At 43.1% G+C, this 24,591-nt stretch overlaps 2 protein-coding genes across 4 annotated transcripts in view; one reads left to right on the top strand and one right to left on the bottom strand.

Annotated features, from left to right (window-relative positions):
* Positions 1–610: 610 nt before the first annotated feature.
* On the bottom strand, positions 611–19,350 carry acmsd (aminocarboxymuconate semialdehyde decarboxylase). 2 transcript variants are annotated; one of them, XM_014165471.2, is made up of 10 exons: positions 19,160–19,350; positions 12,397–12,441; positions 3,863–3,959; positions 3,652–3,701; positions 2,110–2,346; positions 1,818–1,911; positions 1,611–1,706; positions 1,318–1,490; positions 1,045–1,143; positions 611–928 (listed from the first exon to the last, which is right to left on the bottom strand). In XM_014165471.2, the coding sequence occupies exons 1-10, from the start codon at positions 19,247–19,249 to the stop codon at positions 866–868; spliced, it is 1,044 nt and encodes a 347-aa protein (XP_014020946.1). In that variant the 5' UTR covers positions 19,250–19,350; the 3' UTR covers positions 611–865. The 2 variants fall into 2 exon arrangements, with proteins under 2 accessions (XP_014020946.1, XP_014020947.1); XM_014165472.2 differs by having other exon boundaries at positions 1,818–1,860.
* A 1,441-nt stretch (positions 19,351–20,791) lies between these two features.
* LOC106582396 (transmembrane protein 163) overlaps positions 20,792–24,591 on the top strand; it is a 125,542-nt gene continuing 121,742 nt past the window's right edge. Inside the window, exon 1 of one of the 2 annotated variants that reach the window (XM_014165470.2) lies at positions 20,792–21,505. In XM_014165470.2, coding sequence (XP_014020945.1) covers positions 21,322–21,505 — 184 coding nt within the window. In that variant the 5' untranslated portion in view covers positions 20,792–21,321. Of the gene's footprint in view, positions 21,509–24,591 lie in introns of both variants that reach the window. The other variant, XM_014165469.2, reaches the window with a different exon arrangement.

The raw sequence follows: 24,591 nt of genomic DNA, 5'->3' as shown, positions 1-24,591 counted from the left end.
TCTGTACAGATTGGAGGCCAGGCAATGACAGTTCATTCAGTTTCTCACCGCTCTCTAATGGTGTCACGACTTCCGCCGAAATTGGTGCCTCTCCTTGTTCGGGCGGCGATCTACGTTTCATTGTCCATTTGTTTTGTCTTTATTGTACACACCTGGTTTCCATTACATTATGATTTATTCCCTATTTAACCCTCTGCTTCCCACATGGTTTTTGTGCGTGTTTGTTTGTTGTTAAGTGTTCACTATTTCTGTGAGCTGGAGTATTTTCCCTGCGTGGAATTATTGTTGTGGTTTATTCGACTAAAGCACGTTTTTTACTCAGTTCTGTGTCCTGCGCCTGACTCCGTCCTACCAGCTGCACTTTGACACTTGACAAATGGTCATGGCTAGAAAGGATACCGTTTTTGTCAAATTAACGTCAAACGTCTTTAGCTAACCCTTTTCCTTACCGTGGCCCAATTCTCCTAACCTGCTGCGTAAATTATCCTAACCTGCTATGAAAAGACTGATCTGACAAAAGCTGTATCCCATTTAGTCAAAATCCTCTCTCACCTGCTGGCTGGTGCAGCTGTTTGTTTGAATTTGAATGAACTGACTGAATATTTGAAGCTGTTTGAAATGGACATTCAATTTTATTTAGTCATAAACAGCAAAAAGAGTGTTGACCACAGATGACTTCCAACAGTGTAAACAAAAATCATGATAAATTATCTAAATAGATGAAAAGTATCTTCGTAATTAAATATTTACATTTTGGTCACACAATAGGTTGTATCTGTTTTATGGTCCTGCCAATACTCAAGAGTAATTTGAAAGTCAAACATTGTTTTCCATTTTTGTTTTGACAGTATCTTCATGCTGTAAATCACTGAAATTGTTCTCTTCTAATCCCCAAAAAGTCCAGTGCATTGCCTGCAAGCAGTTTGTCCTGAAAAGGAAAAGCAAACACATGAAAATTCATAAACCAACATGTTCCCGCTCTTATTCTTTTATCACAGACACTTTTTGCAAGAGAAAGAAAGCACATTCAGTGGGTTACCTTACCTTTAAACCACCATCAAACTCCTTCATGGACTCTATTAACGCTCCTGGCTGCAGCTCACCCAGTGGGAATGGATAGTCTGTTCCTAACATCACCTTATCCTATGGGAGAAAATAATAAGAACTGAGACTGTAATAAACACTTGTGTAAACTCTACCAATACAAACTTCAAACCTTCAAGCCATTTAAACTACTTACTAATGAGAAATATAATTTGTCTAGATCAGTGAAGATAACTACATTGCCATTTAGAAATTAGACACATCACTGCATACCTTTCCAATCACATCAATAAGTAGCTTGAGGGCGATGGGGTCATGCACTAAGGAGTCAGTGTAGAAGGAGCCCAGGTATTTCCGTGGGTTGACTTTGTTATCCACAGCACAGAGGTCAGGACGGACCTGGAACCCATGTTCAATTCGGCCAATAGTGAACGGGAAAGAACCCCCTAAGGAAAAAACGTTGCTTCACACGTCAATCTTTCAAGGGTGATTCTTGGATTCTCCTAATTCATACTTCTACTGTTTACTGAATGTCATTATTTGTTCCTCTATATATTGTAAATTACCTCCATGAGCAAAGCAGACCTTCAACTTGGGAAATCTCTCAAAGACACCTCCGAAGATCATTGAGCAAATGGCCATGGTAGTCTCGGATGGCATACCTGTACAAAAAAATAAATAATGTTTACTCATTTGTGACAATGTCATCCAGGGAGGCTGTGACATGGCATTGATTGATCAGAACAGAGCTGAGTCTTTACCCTCTTACTCACCCACTAACCAGGGGAGCCAGTACTTGGCCATCCTCCCATCGATCTGCATGTCCCATGGGTGTACAAAAAATGAACAGTTCAGTTCCTCAGCAGCCTATAGAAAAGCGGGAATATCACTTTCTTTTCATAATCGACATCATTACACAGTCATGATGAATTGATACTCGAACTTCAAATGTGTCTAGTTCATAGGCCACTACTATCTGGTCCACAAACTATCTTAGGTTTAGTCTAGACGGAGCCAGAGTATGATTTTCAGTAGGGTTTCTATCTGGCTTTGTATGGCTCTTACAGCATAGATTGGGTAGAGTTCGGGGGCGTTAAGATCCCAGGTGTTAATGTGGGAGCCGATCTGGACACCAGGGAAGCCCAGCTCCCTAACACAACGCTTCATCTCCAGCACAGCCAGGTCAGGAGCCTGCATGGGCAGGGTACCCAGCCCCACGAAGCGCCGGGGGTGGAGCGCCACTGTCTTAGCCAGGTCGTCATTCAGGATCCCACACAGGTCCAGGGTGTCATGAGGTTTGGCCTGTCACAACAGGGAAGTGAACTCAACACAACCAAAGCCATAGTAATGCATTGGCAGCTATGTTTACAGTGAAGTAAGCACATCAAAGTCTTAGAAAAGGGAGAAGTGAGGTAAAAAAAAACATGTCAGAGAGTAAAAGTAAGGATATTTTTTTACATTTTTGCATTGTAACTTAAAAAGAATACCATAATATATCGCTAATAGTGGAATGATAGTGTTTCACAGTATTACTTACCCGACAGTGTTTATGATTGGCTGTGATATTTACCTGTTGATTTCTCCCACCAGACTTTTTGGCTGTGTGGTCTTGTGGAAATCGCTCTGTCATTTCCTGGTTGCTAAAATTCTACACTGTTCACTTAATTTCAGTGTGTGGTTGCAACCTGGTCTCAGAGCATTTCTGATTATTTTGTATGTTAATCAGATGATGCTCCAATTAGTATGATATGTTACATTTCATATGGTATGTAATAGTTTGTGGATGTCCATCACCTATTTCGTATAATAAGTTGTGAATTATAATTTGTATGATATTTTACTAATTTATCAAATGTACAATATGATATGAATTTGCTAAATGTATTATATGTTACAAATTTTGAAAATGTACAATATATTACAAATTTGAATATATGTGCAAAACCTATGATATGTTACAAATTCTAGCTAGGTGGCTAACATCGTTAGCAAGGCTAGGGGTTAGGGTTAAGGTTAGGGCTAAGTTTAGGAGTTAGGTTAAATGGTTAAGTTTAGCATTAGAGGAAAGGTTGTTTTCTCACATAAACTGAAATTGAGTGAACAATGTAGAATTGTAGCAACCAGGGAATGAGTGATTTCCGCTAGATATCACAGCCACAAAGCCAGAACAGATTTCACAGTTTGACAACAGATGCTGCTCTGGCGGGAGAAATCAATAGGCGAATATCACAGCCAATCACGACACTGGCGGGTAAGTAATGCCGCATTCAAAACAACCTGGAACTCTGAAAAACAGGAGGTCAAATCATGACGTCAGTGATCTTCAGGTCGGAAAGTCGGAGCTCTAGAAAGAGGCCTGAGTTCCTGAGTTGGAATTCCGAGTAGAAGCTAGTTTTTTCCCGAGTTCCCAGTTGTTTAGAACGCGCTGAGGTCAGAAGTTGGGGATTTCCGAGTTCCCATTTCCGAGATCCCAGTTGTTTTGAATGTGGCATAATAGTGTGAAACTATTAGCGGCAGATATATTATGGACATTTTCTGAAATATCCTATGTGAAGCATCTTTAACAAAAATCTATTGTTTATTTTTGCCACTTGCAGACAGACTTACCCAGTAGTTAAACATGACAGGCACTGTGGACAAGGCTTGGACCGTCACCCCTAAAGTAGAGCATCATCATCATCATCATCATCATCATCAAAACCCACAACATTCCAATACAGACTTACTTTACAGGCAACATGAATGACTCTGCCGTCTTCAAAATATGCTGTCAAGAGGATTTTGACATGAGGATGATATTGGATATGTGTGTATATACCGTGTGCATCCATGTCCCGAATCCTTGCGTCTGCATCCCAACAGTTCTCCTGGATCACACGGAACAACTTCCCGTCTTTCATCATTTTTGCTTCCCCCTAAAATATGGATTGGCACAAAACTCCAGAGAGTGAAGGACACTTGATTTGTCTTTTTTGGTTTCTATGCCTTCCATTGTCTTCATTGCTTCATGCCTACAATTGATGTTTGATGAGCAAGAACACTTCTATGGCCTCCCGAGTGGCGCAGTGGTCTATCTGTGTTACTAGCGATTCTGGGTCCGAGTCCAGGCTCTGTCGCAGCCGGCTGTGACCGGGAGACCCATGGGGCGGCGCACAATTGACCCAGCATCGTCCGAGTTAGGGGAAAGTTTGGCCGGGATCAATGTCCTTGTCTCATTGCGCACTAGCGACTCCTGTGGCGGGCCGGGCGCAGTGCACGCTGACACAGTCACCAGGTGTACGGTGTTTCCTCTGACACATTGGTGCGGCAGGCTTCCGGGTAAAGTGGGCATTGTGTCAAGAAGCAGTTGTGTTGGTTGGGTTGTGTTTTGGAGGACGCACGGTTCTCGACCTTCGCCTCTCCCGAGTCCGTACGGGAGTTGCAGCGATGAGACAAGACTTTAACTACCAATTGGGGAGAAAAAGGGGTAATAAACAATAGAAAAAAAGAAAAGAAAAAAACAAGAATACTTCTATGTCATATAAGAAGCAAATCACTCAAGTGGAATTGAAATGTGTATGTGTAATCAGCCACCTGATGGCAGCAAAGAGAAACATTTGGAAACTAGAGAGGGAGTTGAAAGTGTCTCATTGGCTATTACTTTACATTTAGGTGTCAACACACACAAAAGCAAGTACATGTACGCACACAAGTTATGTTTACAGGCAGCCCAAGTCTGATCTTTTTTTCACTAATTGATCATTTGATTAATCAGATCAGCTCTGAAAAAGATCTGATGTGAAAAGATCTGATGTGATTGGTCAATTAGACCAATTAGGGTAACAAATATTTCAACACAGCCATAGTGACACACAGGGGTGTTGCTGGACCCAGTGGGTGCCAGTGTCTGTATGACATCTTACTGTGCTGCCCACTCACTACCCACAGATGGCACCAAGAGGGAGGCTTGGCTTTGTGTTGGCCTCTCGAGAACCAGGCTTCGAGGCGTGACAACGATGTGATATTTGAGGTATGGCAACACTAGACTAGCTTTGTGTGAATGAGATCTTGTAGAGAGCCCAGGAGAGCCTGAGTAGAGGGCTGGCCTGCTCATTAGGCAGGATTAGGTGGTCGCCTACAGCCACAGATTGACAAGGGCGGAATTTTCTGAGCTAAACTGAACAAGATGTACCTACAACAATACATAAAACCTCACATAATTCTGGCCCAAATCAACAACAATTTCTCTCAACCAGTGGCATGTGGGTTTTTTAGGGGAGCATTGATGCCACGCTGTGATAAGCAGTGCCCACTTTGTCAAAGGCAGGGAGGCAAAATATTTATCTTGTCCATTCTCAGCGCGCCTCTCCAGGGTCCTCTTGGAGAGACACATCGCTGCAGCGCCCTACCAACATTCCGTCAAGAAAAAGAATGTAACATAAATCATGTAGCAGATATAGCATATGGTAGAATAGAGTATGTGGAGATACAATGTAATGAGACGGACACTTTTTACATCATGCAGGTTTCTCCGATCAAATAGCCTAACCTAAATGGCGCCCAATCAAATAAAAAATGCGCTGACATGTTAACAAACAACATATCCTAAAAACAGGACAGATCAAAGTAAAATGAACAATATGGGATGGAAAATCAGGCTACTCAACTGCTGTCCAGGAGTTTCATCCCGTGAGCTAAAATATGATCAGTGATTTCAAGTTTGTATCCTTACATTTTTATCCTTACATCCTTACAAAAAGAAAATACTTCTGCATTTCTCGCTGTGTAAACACATTGCAAACAGGCTCAGGATAACTCCTCCTGATAAAGTTAGGTAGCTGATATTCAGAGCTTAAATAGCCAAACTGATTAGTTACAGGATTCAGGACCAATCAAACCAATTCACATTTTATTTTTCACTTGCGCCAAACACAACAGGTGTAGACCTTACAGTGAAATGCTTACTGACAAGCCCTTTAATCAACAATGCAGTTTTAAGAAAAATAAGTGTTAAGAAAGTTTTTACAAACAAAACGAAAGAAAAAAATATATAAATTAAATTTAAAAAATAAAAATAAAGAAGAAAAATAGAAAACTAATAATTAAGGAGCAACAACAAAATAACAGTAGCGAGGCTATATAGGGGGTACCTGGTCAGAGGCACAGGTTAGTCGAGGTAATTGAGGTAATATGTACATGTAGGTAGAGGTAAAGTGACTATGCATGGATAATAAACAGAAAGTAACAGCAGCGTAAAAATGGGGGTGGAGTGGGGGTGACAATCCAAATAGTCCGGGTGACAATCCAAATAGTCCGGGTAGCCATTTGATGACCTGTTCAGGAGTCTTATGACTTGGCGGTAGAAGCTGTTAAGACGCCTTTTTGTCCTAGACTTGGCGCTCCGGTACCGCTTGCCGTGCGGTAGCAGAGAGAACAGTCAATGACTAAGGTGGCTGGAAACTTTGGCAATTTTAAGGGCCTTCCTCTGACACCGCCTGGTATAGAGGCCCTGGATGGCAGGAGGCTTGTCCCCAGTGATTTACTGGGCCGTACGCACTACCCTCTGTAGTGCCTTGCGGTCGGAGGCCGAGCAGTTGCCATACCAGGCGGTGATGCAACCAGTCATAACGCTCTCGATGGTGCAGCTGTAGAACTTTTTGAGTATTAGAGGACCCATGCCAAATCTTTTCAGTCTCCTGAGGGGGAATAGGGGTTCTTGTGCCCTCTTCACGACTGTCTTGGTGTGTTTGGACCACGATAGTTTGTTGGTGATGTGGACGCTCTCAACTTGCTCCACTACAGCCCCATCGATGAGAATGGAGGCACGCTCGGTGATCACGTTGAGGGAGAAGTTTTAGGCTGTCTCATCGTTGTCGGTGATCAGGCCTACCACTGTTGTGTCATCGGCAAACTTAATGATGGTGTTGGAGGCGTGCTTGGCCATGCAGTCATGGGTGAACAGGGAGTACAGGAGGGGTCTGAGCACGCATCCCTGAGAGGCCCCCGTGTTGAGGATCAGCGTGACAGATATGTTGTTACCTACCCTTACCACCTGGGGTCAGCCTGGCAGGAAGTCCAGGATCCAGTTGCAGAGTGAGGTGTTTAGTCTCAGGGTCCTTAGCTTAGTGATGAGCTTTGAGGGCACTATGGTGTTGAACGCTGAGCTGTAGTAAAAAAATAGCATTCTCACATAGGTGTTCCTTTTGTCCAGGTGGGAAAGGGCAGTGTGGAGTGCAATAGAGATTGCATCATCTGTGGATCTGTTGGGGCAGTATGCAAATTGGAGTGGGTCTAGGGTTTCTGGGATAATGACCAGCCTTTCAAAGCACTTCATGGCTACAGACATGAGTGGTACAGGTCGGTAGTCATTTAGGCAGGTTACCTTGGTGTTCTTGGTTACAGGGAATATGGGGGTCTGCTTGAAACATGTAGGTATTACAGACTCGGTCAGGGACAGGTTGAAAATGTCAGTGAATACACTTGCCAGTAGGTCAGCGCATGCTCCGAGTACACGTCCTGGTAATCCGTTTGGCCCTGCAGCCTTGTGAATGTTGAGCTGTTTAAAGGTCTTACATCGGCTACGGAGAATGCGATCACACAGTCGTCCGGAACAGCTGATACTCTCATGCATGCCTCAGTGTTGCTTGCCTTGAAGCGAGCATAGAAGTTATTTAGCTTGTCTGGTAGACTTGTGTCACTGGGAAGCTCGCGGATGTGCTTCGTCTTTGTAAACTGTAATAGTTTGCAAGCACGAGTTTGCAAGCCTGACGAATCTGGAGGATAGAGTTATGGTTAGATTTGCCAAATGGAGGGCGAGGGAGAGCTTTGTATGCATCTCTGTATGTGGAGTAAAGGTGGTCTAAAGTTTTTTTTCTCTGGTTGCACATGTAACATGCTGGTAGAAATTAGGTTAAGAGGATTGACGTTTCGCTGCATTAAAGTCCCCTGCCACTAGGATCACCACCTCTGGATGAGAATTTTCTTGTTTACTTTTGGCCTTATACAGCTCGTTGAGTGCCATCTTAGTGCCAGCATTGGTTTGCGGTGGTAAATAGACAGCTATGAAAAATATAGATGAAAACTCTTTTGGTAAATTTTGTGGTCTACAGCTTATCATGAGATACTCTACCTCAGGTGAGCAAAACCTTGAGATTTCCTTAATATTAGATTTCGTGCACCAGCTGTTATTTATAAATAGACACAGACTGCCACCCCTTGTCTTACTGGGGGCAGCTGATCTATCTTGCCGATGGACCAAAAACCCAGAGAGCGGAATGTTATTCATGTCGTCGTTCAGCCACGACTCGGTGAAACATAAGATATTACTATTTTTAATGTCCGGTTTGTAGGATTGTCTTGATTGGAGCTGATCCATTTTATTATCCAATGATTGCATGTTGGGTAATAGGACTGATGGTAAAGGCAGATTACTCACTTGCCGTCAGATCCTTACAAGGCACCCCGACCTACGTTCCCAATATCTCCGTCTCTTCTTCATGCGAATGACAGCAATTTGAGCCTTGTCGGTGTCTGAAGTAAATCCTTTGCGTCCGACTTATTATAGAAAGAATCTTTGTCCAGTACGAGGTGAGTAATCGCTGTCCTAATATCCAGAAGCTCTTTTCGGTCTTAAGAGACGGTGGCAGAAACATCATGTACAAAACAAGTTACAAATAACATGAAAAAACACACAATACTACAATTGGTTAGGAGCCTGTAAAACGGCAGCCATCACCTCTGGCGCCATCTTCTCCATCCGTTCTGGACCAGCCTTGATCCATAATAAAGCCAATACAAGGGTCTTTTTTACAAACGGTGGGCCTACCACATGGATGGGCATTCATAAAATTCCATTGAGGGCCAACATGGTAGGCTACACCCCAGTAAGCACGGGATGACGTCTTTGGAAAAGCATTCTTTTTTTTGTGTTTTACAAATGGTAGGCCTACCACATAGATGGGCATTCTCAAAATTCTATTTCAGGCGACACTGTAGGCTATACCTCAATAAGCACAGGCTGACACATTCTGGACATCATTTTTTGGTCCTGTCCGGATGGCCTTGATTTCCACGTCCACGGATGTTGGATTTTGGTACGATCTGACCCAAATAATGAACATATCATAGACGTCTATGTTTGGTTCAGATTCTGTCCGGTCTGGACCAGCCTTGATTTGTCCCAAACATAGACGTCTATAAATTACGGCTATTTAATTTTCTTTCAGAACTGAAAATGAACCTGATTTCAACGTCCGAAAAATACATATTTTCAACTTTCATTCAGAACTGAAAATGTATCTGATTTCGACATCTGGAAAATACGTCTTTTCACTTATAATTCTGATTGAAATTAAACCTAATTTCAACGTCTGTAAAAGTACGTATTTTAGAAGTCTTTTCAACTTAATTTTGCTTACTGGGAGTATTCTAGTAGGGGAGCCAATGTTTTTGTCTCGTCTAGGGAGGCAGAATGGCCAGGACCAGCCCTGCCTGTGTAGTAGCATTGCAGGCCAAGGTAACTGCTGTATGTGGCATTATCACATCTCATGGAACATGGGCAGGCAAGCTCTCATAACAAGGAGTTAGGTCACATCTCAATTCAGTGAGAACAATGTACACCACATACACAAATGGCAAGTACACTACAGCCCCATTCAACTTCGAAAGCTTGCTGATACATGGACTAAATAGGCTGTATGCTTGATACATGGACTAAATAGGCTGTATGCTTGATAAAAAAAAATATATATATTATTTCACCTTTATTTAACCAGGTAGGCAAGTTGAGAACAAGTTCTCATTTACAATTGCGACCTGGCCAAGATAAAGCAAAGCAGTTTGACACATACAACAACACAGAGTTACACATGGAGTAAAACAAACATACAGTCAATAATACAGTAGAAAAATACGTTTATATACAATGTGAGCAAATGAGGTGAGATAAGGGAGGCAAAAAAGGCCATGGTGGCAAAGTAAATACAATATAGCAAGTAAAACACTGGAATGGTAGATTTGTAGTGGAAGAAAGTGCAAAGTAGAAATAGAAATAATGGGGTGCAAAGGAGCCAAATAAATAAATACAGTAGGGGAAGAGGTAGTTGTTTAGGCTAAATTATAGATGGGCTATGTACAGGTGCAGTGATCTGTAAGCTGCTCTGACAGCTGGTGCTTAAAGCTAGTGAGGAAGATAAGTGTTTCCAGTTTCAGAGATTTTTGTAGTTCGTTCCAGTCATTGGCAGCAGAGAACTGGAAGGAGAGACGGCCAAAGGAGGAATTGGCTTTGGGGGTGACCAGAGAGATATACCTGCTGGAGCGCGTGCTACAGGTGGGTGCAGCTATGGTGACCAGTGAGCTGAGATATGGGGGGACGGTTGAAGAGCATGCATTTAGTTTTACTTGTATTTAAGAGCAGTTGGAGGCCACGGAAGGAGAGTTGTATGGCATTGAAGCTCGTCTGGAGGGTTGTTAACACAGTGTCCAAAGAAGGGCCAGAAGTATTCAGAATGGTATCATCTGTGTAGAGGTGGATCAGAGACTCACCAGCAGCAAGAGCGACATCATTGATGTATACAGAGAAAAGAGTTGCCCAAGAATTGAACCCTTTTGCACCCCCATCGAGACTGCCAGAGGCCCGGACAACAGGCCATCCGATTTGACACATTGAACTCTATCATAGAAGTAGTTGGAGAACCAGGCGAGGCAATCGTTTGAGAAACCAAAGCTACTGAGTCTGCCGATGAGGATGTGGTGATTGACAGAGTCGAAAGCCTTGGCCAGGTCAATGAATACTGCAGCACAGTATTGTTTCCTATCGATGGCGGTTACGATATCATTTAGGACCTTGAGCGTGGCTGAGGTGCACCCATGACCAGCTCTGAAACCAGATTGCATAGCGGAGAAGGTGCGGTGGGATTCGAAATGGTCGGTAATCTGTTTGTTGACTTGGCTTTCAAAGACCTTAGAAAGGCAGGGTAGAATAGATATAGGTCTGTAGCAGTTTGGGTCTAGAGTGTCCCCCCGTTTGAAGAGGGGGATGACCACAGCTGCTTTCCAATCTTTGGGAATCTCAGACGGCACGAAAGAGAGGTTGAACAGGCTAGTAATAGGGGTTGCAACAATTTCGGCAGATCATTTTTGAAAAAAAGGGTCCAGATTGTCAAGCTCGGCTGATTTGTAGGGGTCCAGATTTTGCAGCTCTTTCAGAACATCAGCTGACTGGATTTGGGAGAAGGAGAAATGGGGAAGGCTTGGGTGAGTAGCTGTGGGGGGTGCAGTGCTGTTGACCGCGGTAGGGGTAGCCAGGTGGAAAGCATGGCCAGCCATAGAAAAATGCTTATTGAAATTCTCAATTATAGTGGATTTATCGGTGGTGAGAGAGTTTCCCATCCTCAGTGCAGTGGGCAGCTGGGAGGAGGTGTTCTTATTCTCCAAGGACTTTACAGTGTCCCAGAACTTTTTTGAGTTTGTGTTGCAGGAAGCAAATTTCTGCTTGAAAAAGCTAGCCTTGGCTTTTCTAACTGCCTATGTATATTGGTTTCTAACTTCCCTGAAAAGTTGCATATCACGGGGGGCTGTTCGATGCTAATTCAGAACGCCACAGGATGTTTTTGTGTTGGTTAAGGGCAGTCAGGTCTGGAGAGAACCAAGGGCTATATCTGTTCCTGGTTCTAAATTTCTTGAATGGGGCATGCTTATTTAAGATGGAGAGGAAGGCATTTAAAAAAAAAAAACAGGCATCCTCTACTGACGGGATGAGGTCAATATCCTTCCAGGATACACGGGCCAGGTCGATTAGAAAGGCTTGCTCGCTGAAGTGTTTCAGGGAGCGTTTGACAGTGATGAGTGGAGGTCGTTTGACCGCTGAACATTACGGATGCAGGCAATGAGGCAGTGATCACTGAGATCTTGGTTGAAAACAACAGAGGTGTATTTAGAGGGCAAGTTGATACATGGACTAAATAGGCTGTATGCTTGATACATGGACTAAATAGGCTGTATACTGTATGACGTGAAATCTGTTGCTAAAGTCTGTAATAAATCATGCATCAAGTAAAACATTTAATCTCCATTATACTGTAGAATGTGCACATTTTATAAGTATATGGAAAGGTAACAGAAAACATATGCTTCAACATTAAATGTTTTTTTTCTTCTTTTTTTTCTTTCTATTGTGTTATTGACTGTACGTTTGTTTATTCCATGTGTAACTCTGTGTTGTTGTTTGTGTCGCACTGCTTTGCTTTATCTTGGCCAGGTCGCAGTTGTAAATGAGAACTTGTTCTCAACTGGTCTACCTGGTTAAATCAAGGTGAAATAAAAATATATATATATATTGTACTGTACTGTTGAGTAACCTAACTTGAGACTCACCTTGCAGTGATGGTGAAGCTGGATAAATCCATCATATCCATATCTCTAAAGAACAAATAAAACTGTCATTAGAGTGGGTTTATGCCGTCATGATAATGAATAATTAAGTGTTTTGCTAAGCATAGGACATTTTGAATTTCCTGATATTATTTTAATACATTCACAAAGTCATATCTCCTGGCTCCCATATATCGAAAGCTACAACTTTCATTACTTCTCATTATGCACCTTGGTTCGGTTTGTACACAAAGTAGGCCTGCAGAGATAAAAAACAGACCAGCCAATGTCATAAGCCATTTTAATTAGAATAAATTACCTATGAGCCACTTTCACAACAAATGGGAACAGAGACAGAAAGGGAGGAATCGGAACGCAATCAACACCATCCCATTTCAGTCCAGTGATATTTATGTAGGTGTGGCATGGGTCTTGAAAATAAGGGAGAGCCGCACACTCTAGGAGCTCAGATGCAATAATTTTAATATCCAACGTTTGGACAGCCAAGCTGTCTTCATCAGGGTATCATCACTAACACTGCGAGATGACTCGTTTATATAGTGTCAGAAGACACACAGGTGTCTGTAATCATGGCCAAATGCGGCCTAATATCATTGGTTAACTCTGAAATATAAAAACGGCATACAAAAGAACAAATGGATAGCATACGATCATAGATACATTTTAGACTACACAAGCTTACAAACAATTACAATGGCAAAGTCACAAAAATCACAAGAATGGCTTCAAATCAAAGTCTACATTGAGACCGAAGGGAGCAAGGGTCTTTAAATTAAAGATCCAGGCAGCCTCTCGTTTTAACAATAAATGATCAAGGTCACCCCCTCTCCTAGGGAGGGTGACATGTTCGATGCCAATATAACGCAGAGACGAAATCGAGTGGTTTGCTTCCATAAAGTGGGCCGCAACTGGGTAAGTCAAGTTTTTGCACCTAATGGTGCTACAATGCTCTGAGATACGTACTTTTAATTCACGCTTTGTTTTACCCACATCATTTTTACCACAAGGACAAGTTATAAGATAAATAACTGCCTTAGTGGAGCACGCGATAACACCTTTGATTGGGATCTGTTTCCCTGTTTGGGGGTGTTTGAAAGATCTACATTTATAAGTGCCATTGCATTGAGCACAGCCATTACACTTGTAATTTCCATCCAGTAGGGGAGCAAATAGACGTTGTTCAGGAATATCTTGGGGTGGTAAATCAGAGTGTACCAATTGGTCTCTGAGATTTCTGCCCCGCGAGAATACGACCAAGGGAAGGTCCGAAAACACATTACCGAGACTATCATCAGATTTTAGAATGTGCCAATGTTTGAGAACGATTCCCTTAATTTGTTCAGAGCACTTTGAATAGCGGGTAGTTAGAACGCAAGAATGCGTCTTTGTAACGGCTGTCTTCATAAATGGACCAAGGCGCAGCAGGTATGTGAATACTCATATTCAATTACTAATAAGGAGTAAAGCATCCACTTAACATTACAATACAGGTGACAACAGCTACAGTTCTGCAGGCTAGAAACGCAGTGCAAAAACAACCACCCACAACCCCAGAGAAAAACACACACACCTATATAGGACTTCCAATCAAAGGCAACTCAACACACCTGCCTTCAATTGGAAGTCCCAATCAACAATACAAACATTCCCCATCCACAAAACTGCCACGTCCTGACCCCAAAACTAAAACAATAGCTCCATCTGCTGGTCAGGATGTGACATTACCCCCCCCCCTCAAGGTGCAGACCCCGGAATGCACCTACCAACAGAAAACACCAACAAAAAACCCATAAACAATAACCCCTAAACAATAAGGGAGGGAAGGGAGGGTGGCTGCCGTCACCGACGGCACTGTGCTACACCCTCCCTCCCCAACCCACCTATCCTGGAGGTGGCTCAGGTGTAGGACGTGGACCTCGCTCCACCTTCGGCGTCGCCCACTTTGGTGGCGCCGAGCAGACGGGCCACTCGGGCTGACCCTGGCAGATGGACCACTCGGGCTGGGTCGGAAGGCATGCGGGCCACTCGGGCTGGGCCGGAGGGCAGGAGGGCCACTCGGGCTGGGCCGGAGGGCAGGAGGGCCACTCGGGCTGGGCCGGAGGGCAGGAGGGCCACTCGGGCTGGGCCGGAGGGCAGGAGGGCCACTCGGGCTGGGCCGGAGGGCAGGAGGGCCACTCGGGCTGGGCCGGAGGGCAGGAGGGCCACTCGGGCTGGGCCGGAGGGCAGGAGGGCCACTCGGGCTGGACCGGAAGACAGGAGGGGCAGTCGGGCCACTCTGGCAGCTCCGGGCAGTCGGGCCACTCTGGCAGCTCCGGGCAGTCTGGCCACTCTGGCAGAACCGGGCAGTCTGGCCACTCTGGCAGAACCGGGCAGTCTGGCCACTCTGGCAGAACCGGGCAGTCTGGCCACTCTGGCAGAACCGGGCAGCTTACGACTGGCGGGCAGCTCTGGCGACTTACGACTGGCGGGCAGCTCTGGCGACTTACGACTGGCGGGCAGCTCTGGCGACTTACGACTGGCGGGCAGCTCTGGCGACTTACGACTGGCGGGCAGCTCTGGCGACTTACGACTGGCGGGCAGCTCTGGCGACTGTTGACTGGCGGGCAGCTCTGGCGACTGTTGACTGGCGGGCAGCTCTGGTGACTGTTGACTGGCGAGGCTGGGCTGACACACTAGACTCCTGATGCGTGGGGCTGGTATTGGACGTGCCAGCCTGGAGACACGCACCTCCATGCTAGTGCGTCTAGCGGGAAACACCGGACCGAAAGGGCGCACTGGCGGTCTTGAGTGCAGGGTTGGCATCACCCCTTCCGGCTCGATGCTCACCTTGCCCTGGCACCTGCGGGGCGCTGGTACTGGGCGAACTGGGCTGTGCGTCCGTATAGGCGAGATGGTGCGTACCTCAGTGTAACATGGCGCCCTCCACCTCATACGCACCTCCCTGTAGTCACGGGTAGCTGGCTTACGGCTCTTCCCTGGCCTGGCCAAGCTACCCGTGTGCCCCCCAAAAAAATTATTGGGGGTGCCTCTCGGGTTTCCTAAGCTCCCTTAACTTGTCCTCCCAGAATTGTCTTTCGTCCTGCCAGGTCCATTCCTTACGTTCCTCCTGGCGCTGCTCCTTCCTCTTCCGCTGCTTGGTCCTGGTTTGGTGGGTGGTTCTGTAACGGCTGTCTTCATAAATGGACCAAGGCGCAGCAGGTATGTGAATACTCATATTTAATTACAAATAAGGAGTAAAGCATCCACTTAACAATACAATACAGGTGACAACAGCTACAGTTCTGCAGGCTAGAAACGCAGTGCAAAAACAACCACCCACAACCCCAGAGAAAAACACACACACCTATATAGGACTTCCAATCAAAGGCAACTCAACACACCTGCCTTCAATTGGAAGTCCCAATCAACAATACAAACATTCCCCATACACAAAACTGCCATGTCCTGATCCCAAAACTAAAACAATAGCTCCATCTGCTGGTCAGGACGTGACAGTCTTTTTGCGAGACTGACCTTGAAAAAGGTCATGTCTCATTTTGTTTTGAATTTTCTCAATGGCAATATTAATCTGATCATTTTTGTACCCCCTCTCCTTGAACTTTCTGTGCGTCTCAGCCATATTTCTGTCGAAATCTGATTGTTTTTTACAAATTCTTTTGATTCGACAGAATTGGCTGTAGGGCAAACTATTTTTCAAGGGAAGTGGGTGACAACTATCAGCCCTCAACAAACTGTTACGATCAGTAGGTTTCCTGTAAAGATCAGTATATAGAACATTATTTTCACACAAGATCAGAAGATCAAGAAAACTGATTTGACGTGTATCAGATTGCATAGTAAATCTCAAATGTTCAGAACAGGAGTTAAGAAAAGCATGGAATGCCTGGAGCTGTTCTGCATCACCCCTCCATAGAACAAAAATATCATCAATATACCGTTTCCAAATAATGATGTTAGGCAAGAAAACATTTTTGAGAGGGTTGAAAATGGACTGTTTCTCCATGTAACCCACATAAAAGTAGCATAGTTAGGAGCCATGGGGGATCCCATTGCAGTACCCTCCGTCTGAATAAAGAAATCATTTAGAAACACGAAATAGTTATGTGTGAGTACTATTTCAGCCAATGTTATAATGCAGGCACTGGAAGGTAGTTCATTAGGGTCACGTTGCAGAAGAAAATGTTCCATGGCTTCAATACCGCCCTCGTGTGGAATATTTGTGTATAACGACTCAACATCAAAAGTAACTAACAAGGTATTCTCAGGGAGAGGATAAAGAGATTCAATGATAGAGATCATACTGCTGGTGTCCTTTACAAAGGAGGGGAGCTGTTCTGCGAATGGTCTAATAAAAAAGTCAACAAAAGTCGATAAAGGGGCCGTTACTGCATCAATGCCTGCTACAATAGGGCGCCCTGGAGGTTTTGTAACGTTCTTGTGTAATTTCGGCAAAGTATAGAAAGGGGCAATTTTAGGGTGTTGAATAGCCAGAAAGTCATGTTCTTTTTTGGTTATCTGACCAGAATTTAAATACCCATCTAGGACAGTAAAGATAGTATTCTGAAATTGGGAAGTGGGGTCACTTCTGAGTTTCTTGAAAAATGTGTTGTCTAGCAGCTGTCTATGACACTCATTTACATAAACTGTCCTATCCATGAGTACAACCGACCCACCCTTATCAGCAGGACGAATAAGGACTGACGTATCGGATTGTAAATCAAGCAAAGCTTGTTTTTCATCCTTAGGTAAATTATGGAAAGATTTGGACTCCTGTTTGTTCTGAAGGAGATGTGCAACATCTTTTTCAACAAGTCTGCAATATGTCTCGATAGAGTGATTGCGATTGGCTGGAGGTACAAAATAACTCTTGCTTCTAAAAGGAGTCGGAGTATGTAGAGGTGAGTAACCTACTGGTTCAATAGAAGTGTCAGGATTGGGGGAGCTAAAGTATTCCCTTAAACGGATGTTTCTAAAAAACTTGAACATGTCTACCTTAACATCAAAATCGTTGCACTGGGTTGTAGGCACAAAGATAACCCTTTATTAAGCAAAGAGACATGGGCAGGGCTCAATATCTTGCTTGATAAATTAAAGACACTCAGTCCCGTGGGTTCTGGGACCGTGTGAACGGTCTCCTCTGCCTCTGATAGTCGTTTCTTCTTACCCCGTCGGGTGCGGCATCTCGTCGATGCGCGTGCCTGCGGCCACCTGCGCCCTTCCGTCGGCCCAGTCTCTCGTTGAATAAAAAACTGCCACTGGAAGCCGATGAGGCGCTGGTTGTAGAGTGTTGGTCAGACGGGTGTGGATGGAAGTAAGCGTCATCCCTCCTGCGTCTGTCATGGAGAGGAGCAGGGCGTCCTTTGTCAGGGTTTCTCCAGAAGTAGACTTTATCCTCGGCCTTGTCTTTTTTGTCTTGGTTGAATTTCTTGATTTTAAGTTCCTTTATTTCTGTGGACAACTTGTCCTGGAGCGCTTGGTTAGTGGCATGGGTCTTGAACAGGTTGCAGCCGTTTATCTGGTCCTAAGAATAATAGGTCTAACTACAATAAGGGATGGAATGGAATGGGATTTGTTCAGTCATTTTATTCAATGAGTCCACAGGTTGGTGCAAAATGCACAGGGCAGAACACATAAGCCTCTGATGCAGCCATGTTGTTTAATAACACTGTTATAAACATGTCTGTATAATAAACTAGGAGTGGCATGGGTCAATATTTTTATTTATTTTTAATTTTAATTTAACTTTTATTTAACTAGGCAAGTCAGTTAAGAACAAATTCTTATTTTCAATAACGGACTAGGAACAGCCTTGTTAGGGGCAGAACGACAGATTTTTACATTGTCAGCTCGGGGATTCAATCTTGCAACCTTTCGGTTACTAGTCCAGTGCCTAACCACTAGGCTACCTGCCGGCAATATGATGCAATTGGAGTCATGTTGACTACCAGGGTGACTGGGCCTCTGTCCTGACTGACTCCTGTTGTCCTCTGTGGCTTTCTCACCCCCACAAATGATTTTTTTCCCCAGGATAAAACATGGCGTTTGTTCAAAGTGGCTCCCTATATAGGGCACTACTTTTGATTTGGACCATGATTCCCACAAGCCCTAGTGAATGTTGGGAACTGGGTGGCATTTGGGATGCACACATGAACAATCATTAGCTAAGGTCAGGCCTATTGACAGAAAGACAGTCTTTAGAGGACTGGGTCACTGCCAAGCATTGATTAATGTTTAACAAGTCAGTGCAGAGATTTAATAGGGGTGGTAAAACTTTTCACAGGATTTCCTTACTGGCTGCATAGAAAATATAAAAACATTTCTTTAGAGTTCTCGATGATATTCTTGTTAGTTTCAAATGAACAGTCTTCATCAAGGACTTTGGTATTCTGACAAACACAATTATAACATGTTACTTCATTTATTTGAGGCCTTCATGATTTTGCTCTAAAACTAATGATACGTTTTTTTGCCAGATGCGAGGACTCAGTAAAAAAAAACACAATTAGATAACCAGATGTATTGATTGAGACAAGATATAACTCCTAGATCCACCACAGCATGTGCGGTGCCAAGCGGTGACTGTGCATACTGACATTATGTAAATCAAACGTCAGGTAGACTATTAATAATGCACCATGTACCGGGCACGAGAAGTAGCCTGATAGATTACATCCTTTCTATTAAAAAAATGTTTTTTAAAGTTGTCAATGCATCTTGTAAAGTAGTATGGTATCACATAGCCTACCTCTTTCAGATTGGGCCATTCCTTGGGTAAAATGTGATTATGAATATCAATCTTCATCCTGATGAATCTACTATGACAGGTGTTTTTCATACAATTCGCCTAATGTGAGACAGGTAGTAAACGGTGTCTATCATGAGCATTGAGCAAGGTTATTCTCCGCCCTACTGCCCTGCCCCCTAAACACTCCAATGAAAAGCAGGTGAATGACTGACAGGGCATAGTCTCTTCTCACAGACACCGTGCCAGGGACATGGGCGGACTGGGACAAGAAATCTAACACAGCGGACCATGTTTTCCTCGAGACCTCCATTATTAGCCGGATATTGTTGATTTTGAGGAGAAAAAAACAACAACTCAGACCAGCCCAGGGCTAGGGCCAGACCGCTTCTAGACTCACAGACAGGGCACAGACAGGGCACACAGGGTTTTACACACAGCACCCAAACAATAACTGGGGCTGGACAAAGAGATCCAATACATCAAGAAGAGAGGAATGTATGTTCACTTTCCTTTTCATCTAGGTTATCCTTCAATCAGCTTTTATTATCAGTGGGTCATAAATATTTGTGTAGCAGACTTATTGACTAATAGTTCAAATCAAATCAAACATTTGATTTCAACTGTGCACTGGGGGACACAAAGGGTTTTGACCCCCCCCCATTCTCCCAAATGCAGCATCTGTTGTGCTATAGGCTATCTACAGGAGGTCCTGCATTACAAGAACATGCTGAATCAGCAGGTTATACTATGAGCCTCATTTTGGATCCAATGTATTACAGACACATGCAGTAGTATAGAAAATGGTCAAATGAGTTAGGCTATTGGATAGTCTATAAGTTGCAAAAACAAAACCTATTTTTGGGTTGATGGGTTGAACCAGAGAGAGTATGCTAGTTTATTATACAGACATGTTTATAACAGTGTTATTAAACAACATGGCTGCATCAGAGGTATTATGTGTTCTGCCCTGTGCATTTTGCACCAACCTGTGGACTCATTGAATAAAATGACTGAACAAATCCCATTCCATTCCTTATTGTAGTTAGACCTATTACTCTTAGGACCAGATAAACGTCTGCAACATGGACTCAGGGCTCCACGTAACATAGTAAAGGTAAATCTGTCTCCCTCCATTTCCATTTAGTATGACGTGTTACATTTGTATGGTATGTATTCATTTGTGGATGTCCATCATCCATTTCATATATGTTACAAATGACAATTCGTATATGTTATGAAATGCAATTCATACAAAATGTTATGAATAAGCTATATTTATGATACTTTACGAATTCCAATTTGTTTTGGGTTATGTTGGCTAGGTGGCTAACATTAGCTAGCTAGGGTTATGTTATGGTTAAGGTTAGGACTTTGGGTTAGGGTTTATGGTTAGGGGAAGGGTTTTAGCTAACATGATAAGTAGTTGCAAAGCAGCTAAAAAGTAGTAAATAGTTGCAAAGTTGATGATTAGTTAAAATGCTAAAGTTGTCCATGATGTGATAAAAAAATGTAACCGTTGGGTTGCTAGACAGTCAGTCGTGTTATATGCAGACCCATACTCCCTGACCTTGGCATAAGTAACCTTCTGTCTTATGTAAACACATCAAACATAACATATAATACTGATGTTTTACAGAAAGAAATTAAATACATCGTTTATGGTATCGAAATCCAGGAATTGATTGACAGTTGGGTGTTTTCGAGCTATGTTCTTGCATTCTGCGCATGGTTGCGTGTGATGGAAGGATTTCGAGGGAGGGGTAGAAAAGTTGTCGCGTCAAAAGTCGACAATTTAGCATCACATGGCAGCCTTGTGTCTTTATAGCAAATGCATGTCGATAATAATCAGATCTATATTACAAAACTCAAGTAAATGAACCCATGTATGAATCTGAGCAAATTCACCTTGATTTATAAATCTTCTCACTGCAGTTCCCTCTATCGTGCGAAATCTCGTCGTCAGAGAGAGTGGAGAGAGAGGGGTGTGGCCGTCAGGGGTCTGTTGCTGCTGATGCTGTGGAGATTGCGTTTATCTCTCATCTCCGCCGTCTGCACTTCGTCCTGTCAATACCGGCGTCATTCGCGCCCTGGATGGCTGCATTTGGAACTCCGGTGTGAGTTATTTTTTTCCCCGAGGACTTTTGACTTATAAGTAAACAACCATGACTGACCCAATGACACAAGATTCATTCCCTGTACCGGATCCCACAATCGTGGATCCTTCGGCCGTACGGAACGGCGGATGCGCGTCTAATGCGAATCTATCCAAAATACCGAGTCAGGACGATCCTTTTAATGTGGACCGGGACCAAGAGATGAGAATCACCGACAGCGTTGATGGTCAAGGTAGTAAGTAATTCAGGGATTACAAACTTTATTGTTGTAAAAGTAAATCCTCACCTTGACGTGATTGATGGGCGCTTCTGGAGTTTATTTATAGCATCTGGAAAGTGGTTTTGATCAATTATTAATTTGATCAATTATTAATGTGTTGCTATAATAACTTACCTGCATAACATCAGAGACATGGCAATTTGGCAATGCAACTGGAGATAAATAATAGGCAAGCATCCCTGTCTCTATAGAGCACTCGTATTGTAAACATGTTGTGTCTGTAGGCATTATTGTAGGCTATTTCTTCCTGATGATCACCAAAACCCTTATCTGAATTTGTAGAGGTTATCAAACAATAAAACAATGTATGTACATTTTGAGCCCAAACTCAATGTGTGAAATCTTTTTTACAGAGAGATAAGATGCAGTGGTTATGAAAATGCCCTCAATATTCAGAAGTTTTGTCACACACACACACACACACACACACACACACACACACACAGGTCATACTAAATGGAAATGGAGGGAGACAGATTTACCTTTACTAAGGTCTGACATAAGGTCTATACATAACCTATGTTATACAGTATACTTGTGATCTCTTTCACAAGTCTTATCATAATCCTTTTGTTATCCCCATGGAGACTTGGATAGGAAAAAAAAACAACATCCCAACATGGATATGACCAAGACCCCAGTCATAACATCCCAACATGGATATGACCAAGACCCCAGTCATAACATCCCAACATGGATATGACCAAGACCCCAGTCATAACATTCCAACATGGATATGACCAAGACCCGTCATAACATTCCAACATGGATATGACCAAGACCCCTATCATAACATTCCAACATGGATATGACCAAGACCCCTATCATAACATTCCAACATGGATATGACCAAGACCCCTATCATAACATTCCAACATGGAAATGACCAAGACCCCTATCATAACATTCCAACATGGATATGACCAAGACCCCAATCATAACATTCCAACATGGATATGACCAAGACCCCTATCATAACATTCCAACATGGATATGACCAAGACCCCAATCATAACATCCCAACATGGATATGACCAAGACCCCTATCATAACATTCCAACATGGATATGACCAAGACCCCAATCATAACATTCCAACATGGATATGACCAAGGCCCCAGTCATAACATCCCAACATGGATATGACCAAGACCCCTATCATAACATTCCAACATGGATATGACCAAGACCCCAATCATAACATTCCAACATGGATATGACCAAGACCCCAATCATAACATTCCAACATGGATATGACCAAGACCCCAATCATAACATCCCAACATGGATATGACCAAGACCCCAATCATAACATCCCAACATGGATATGACCAAGACCCCAATCATAACATCCCAACATGGATATGACCAAGACCCCAATCATAACATCCCAACATGGATATGACCAAGACCCCTATCATAACATTCCAACATGGATATGACCAAGACCCCAGTCATAACATTCCAACATGGATATGACCAAGGCCCCAGTCATAACATTCCAACATGGATATGACCAAGACCCCAATCATAACATTCCAACATGGATATGACCAAGACCCCTATCATAACATCCCAACATGGATATGACCAAGACCCCAGTCATAACATTCCAACATGGATATGACCAAGACCCAAATCATAACATTCCAACATGGAAATGACCAAGACCCCTATCATAACATTCCAACATGGATATGACCAAGACCCATATCATAACATTCCAACATGGATATGACCAAGACCCAAATCATAACATTCCAACATGGATATGACCAAGACCCCTATCATAACATTCCAACATGGATATGACCAAGACCCCAGTCATAACATTCCAACATGGATATGACCAAGACCCAAGTCATAACATTCCAACATGGATATGACCAAGACCCCAGTCATAACATTCCAACATGGATATGACCAAGACCCCTATCATAACATTCCAACATGGATATGACCAAGACCTCAATCATAACATTCCAACATGGATATGACCAAGACCCAAATCATAACATCCCAACATGGATATGACCAAGACCCCAATCATAACATTCCAACATGGATATGACTAAGACCCCAATCATAACTTTCCAACATGGATATGACCCACTCCCACTTGGTTCGTCGTCTGTGTAACAGTGTGGACTTACACACGTTGGCCCTTTTCCATGCCAAATTATTAACTCAGTTTCTTTGCTTCATGCTGTAGTATTTCTATTTAAGATGAATGTAATGGAAATCCATTACCGATTGGGTCATATGGTAGTGGTGTCAGTTCAGTTAAATCTATTGGGTCATATAGTAGTGGTGTCAGTTCAGTTAAATCTATTGGGTCATATGGTAGTGGTGTCAGTTCAGTTAAATCTATTGGGTCATATAGTAGTGGTGTCAGTTCAGTTAAATCTATTGGGTCATATAGTAGTGGTGTCAGTTCAGTTAAATCTATTGGGTCATATGGTAGTGGTGTCAGTTCAGTTAAATCTATTGGGTCATATGGTAGTGGTGTCAGTTCAGTTAAATCTATTGGGTCATATGGTAGTGGTGTCAGTTCAGTTAAATCTATTGGGTCATATGGTAGTGGTGTCAGTTCAGTTAAATCTATTGGGTCATATGGTAGTGGTGTCAGTTCAGTTAAATCTATTGGGTCATATGGTAGTGGTGTCAGTTCAGTTAAATCTAGGGTCAAAGTAGGAATTCTTTGGGAAGTTGAAGCTCATTTACCGCATTTCTACACAATTTAAAAACTAAAAGGTTATTTGGAGAACAGCAAAAACAAACAAATATGACTCCAGCCTTTAATGATCACCGCAATATCAGGTTTAAAGGTCTGTGGAACGGCATATACAATGTCAACCACTACTCAACCTCATCATAAATTGACTAATTTACTTGTGGAACGGCACGTACAGTGCAACGTGAAATAAATGCATAATACACTCTATCAAGTCACAACAAGGCCGACTTCTAATGCCAAGTTTGGGGAAGCAATTTTTTTCAGCTTTATAATAAAAGATTGCATGCATCTATCATCGCATT

This window comes from Salmo salar, chromosome ssa21, assembly GCF_905237065.1.
Source record: "Salmo salar chromosome ssa21, Ssal_v3.1, whole genome shotgun sequence".
Taxonomy (NCBI): Eukaryota; Metazoa; Chordata; class Actinopteri; order Salmoniformes; family Salmonidae; genus Salmo; species Salmo salar.
This window is presented reverse-complemented; position numbering and strand designations above follow the sequence as displayed.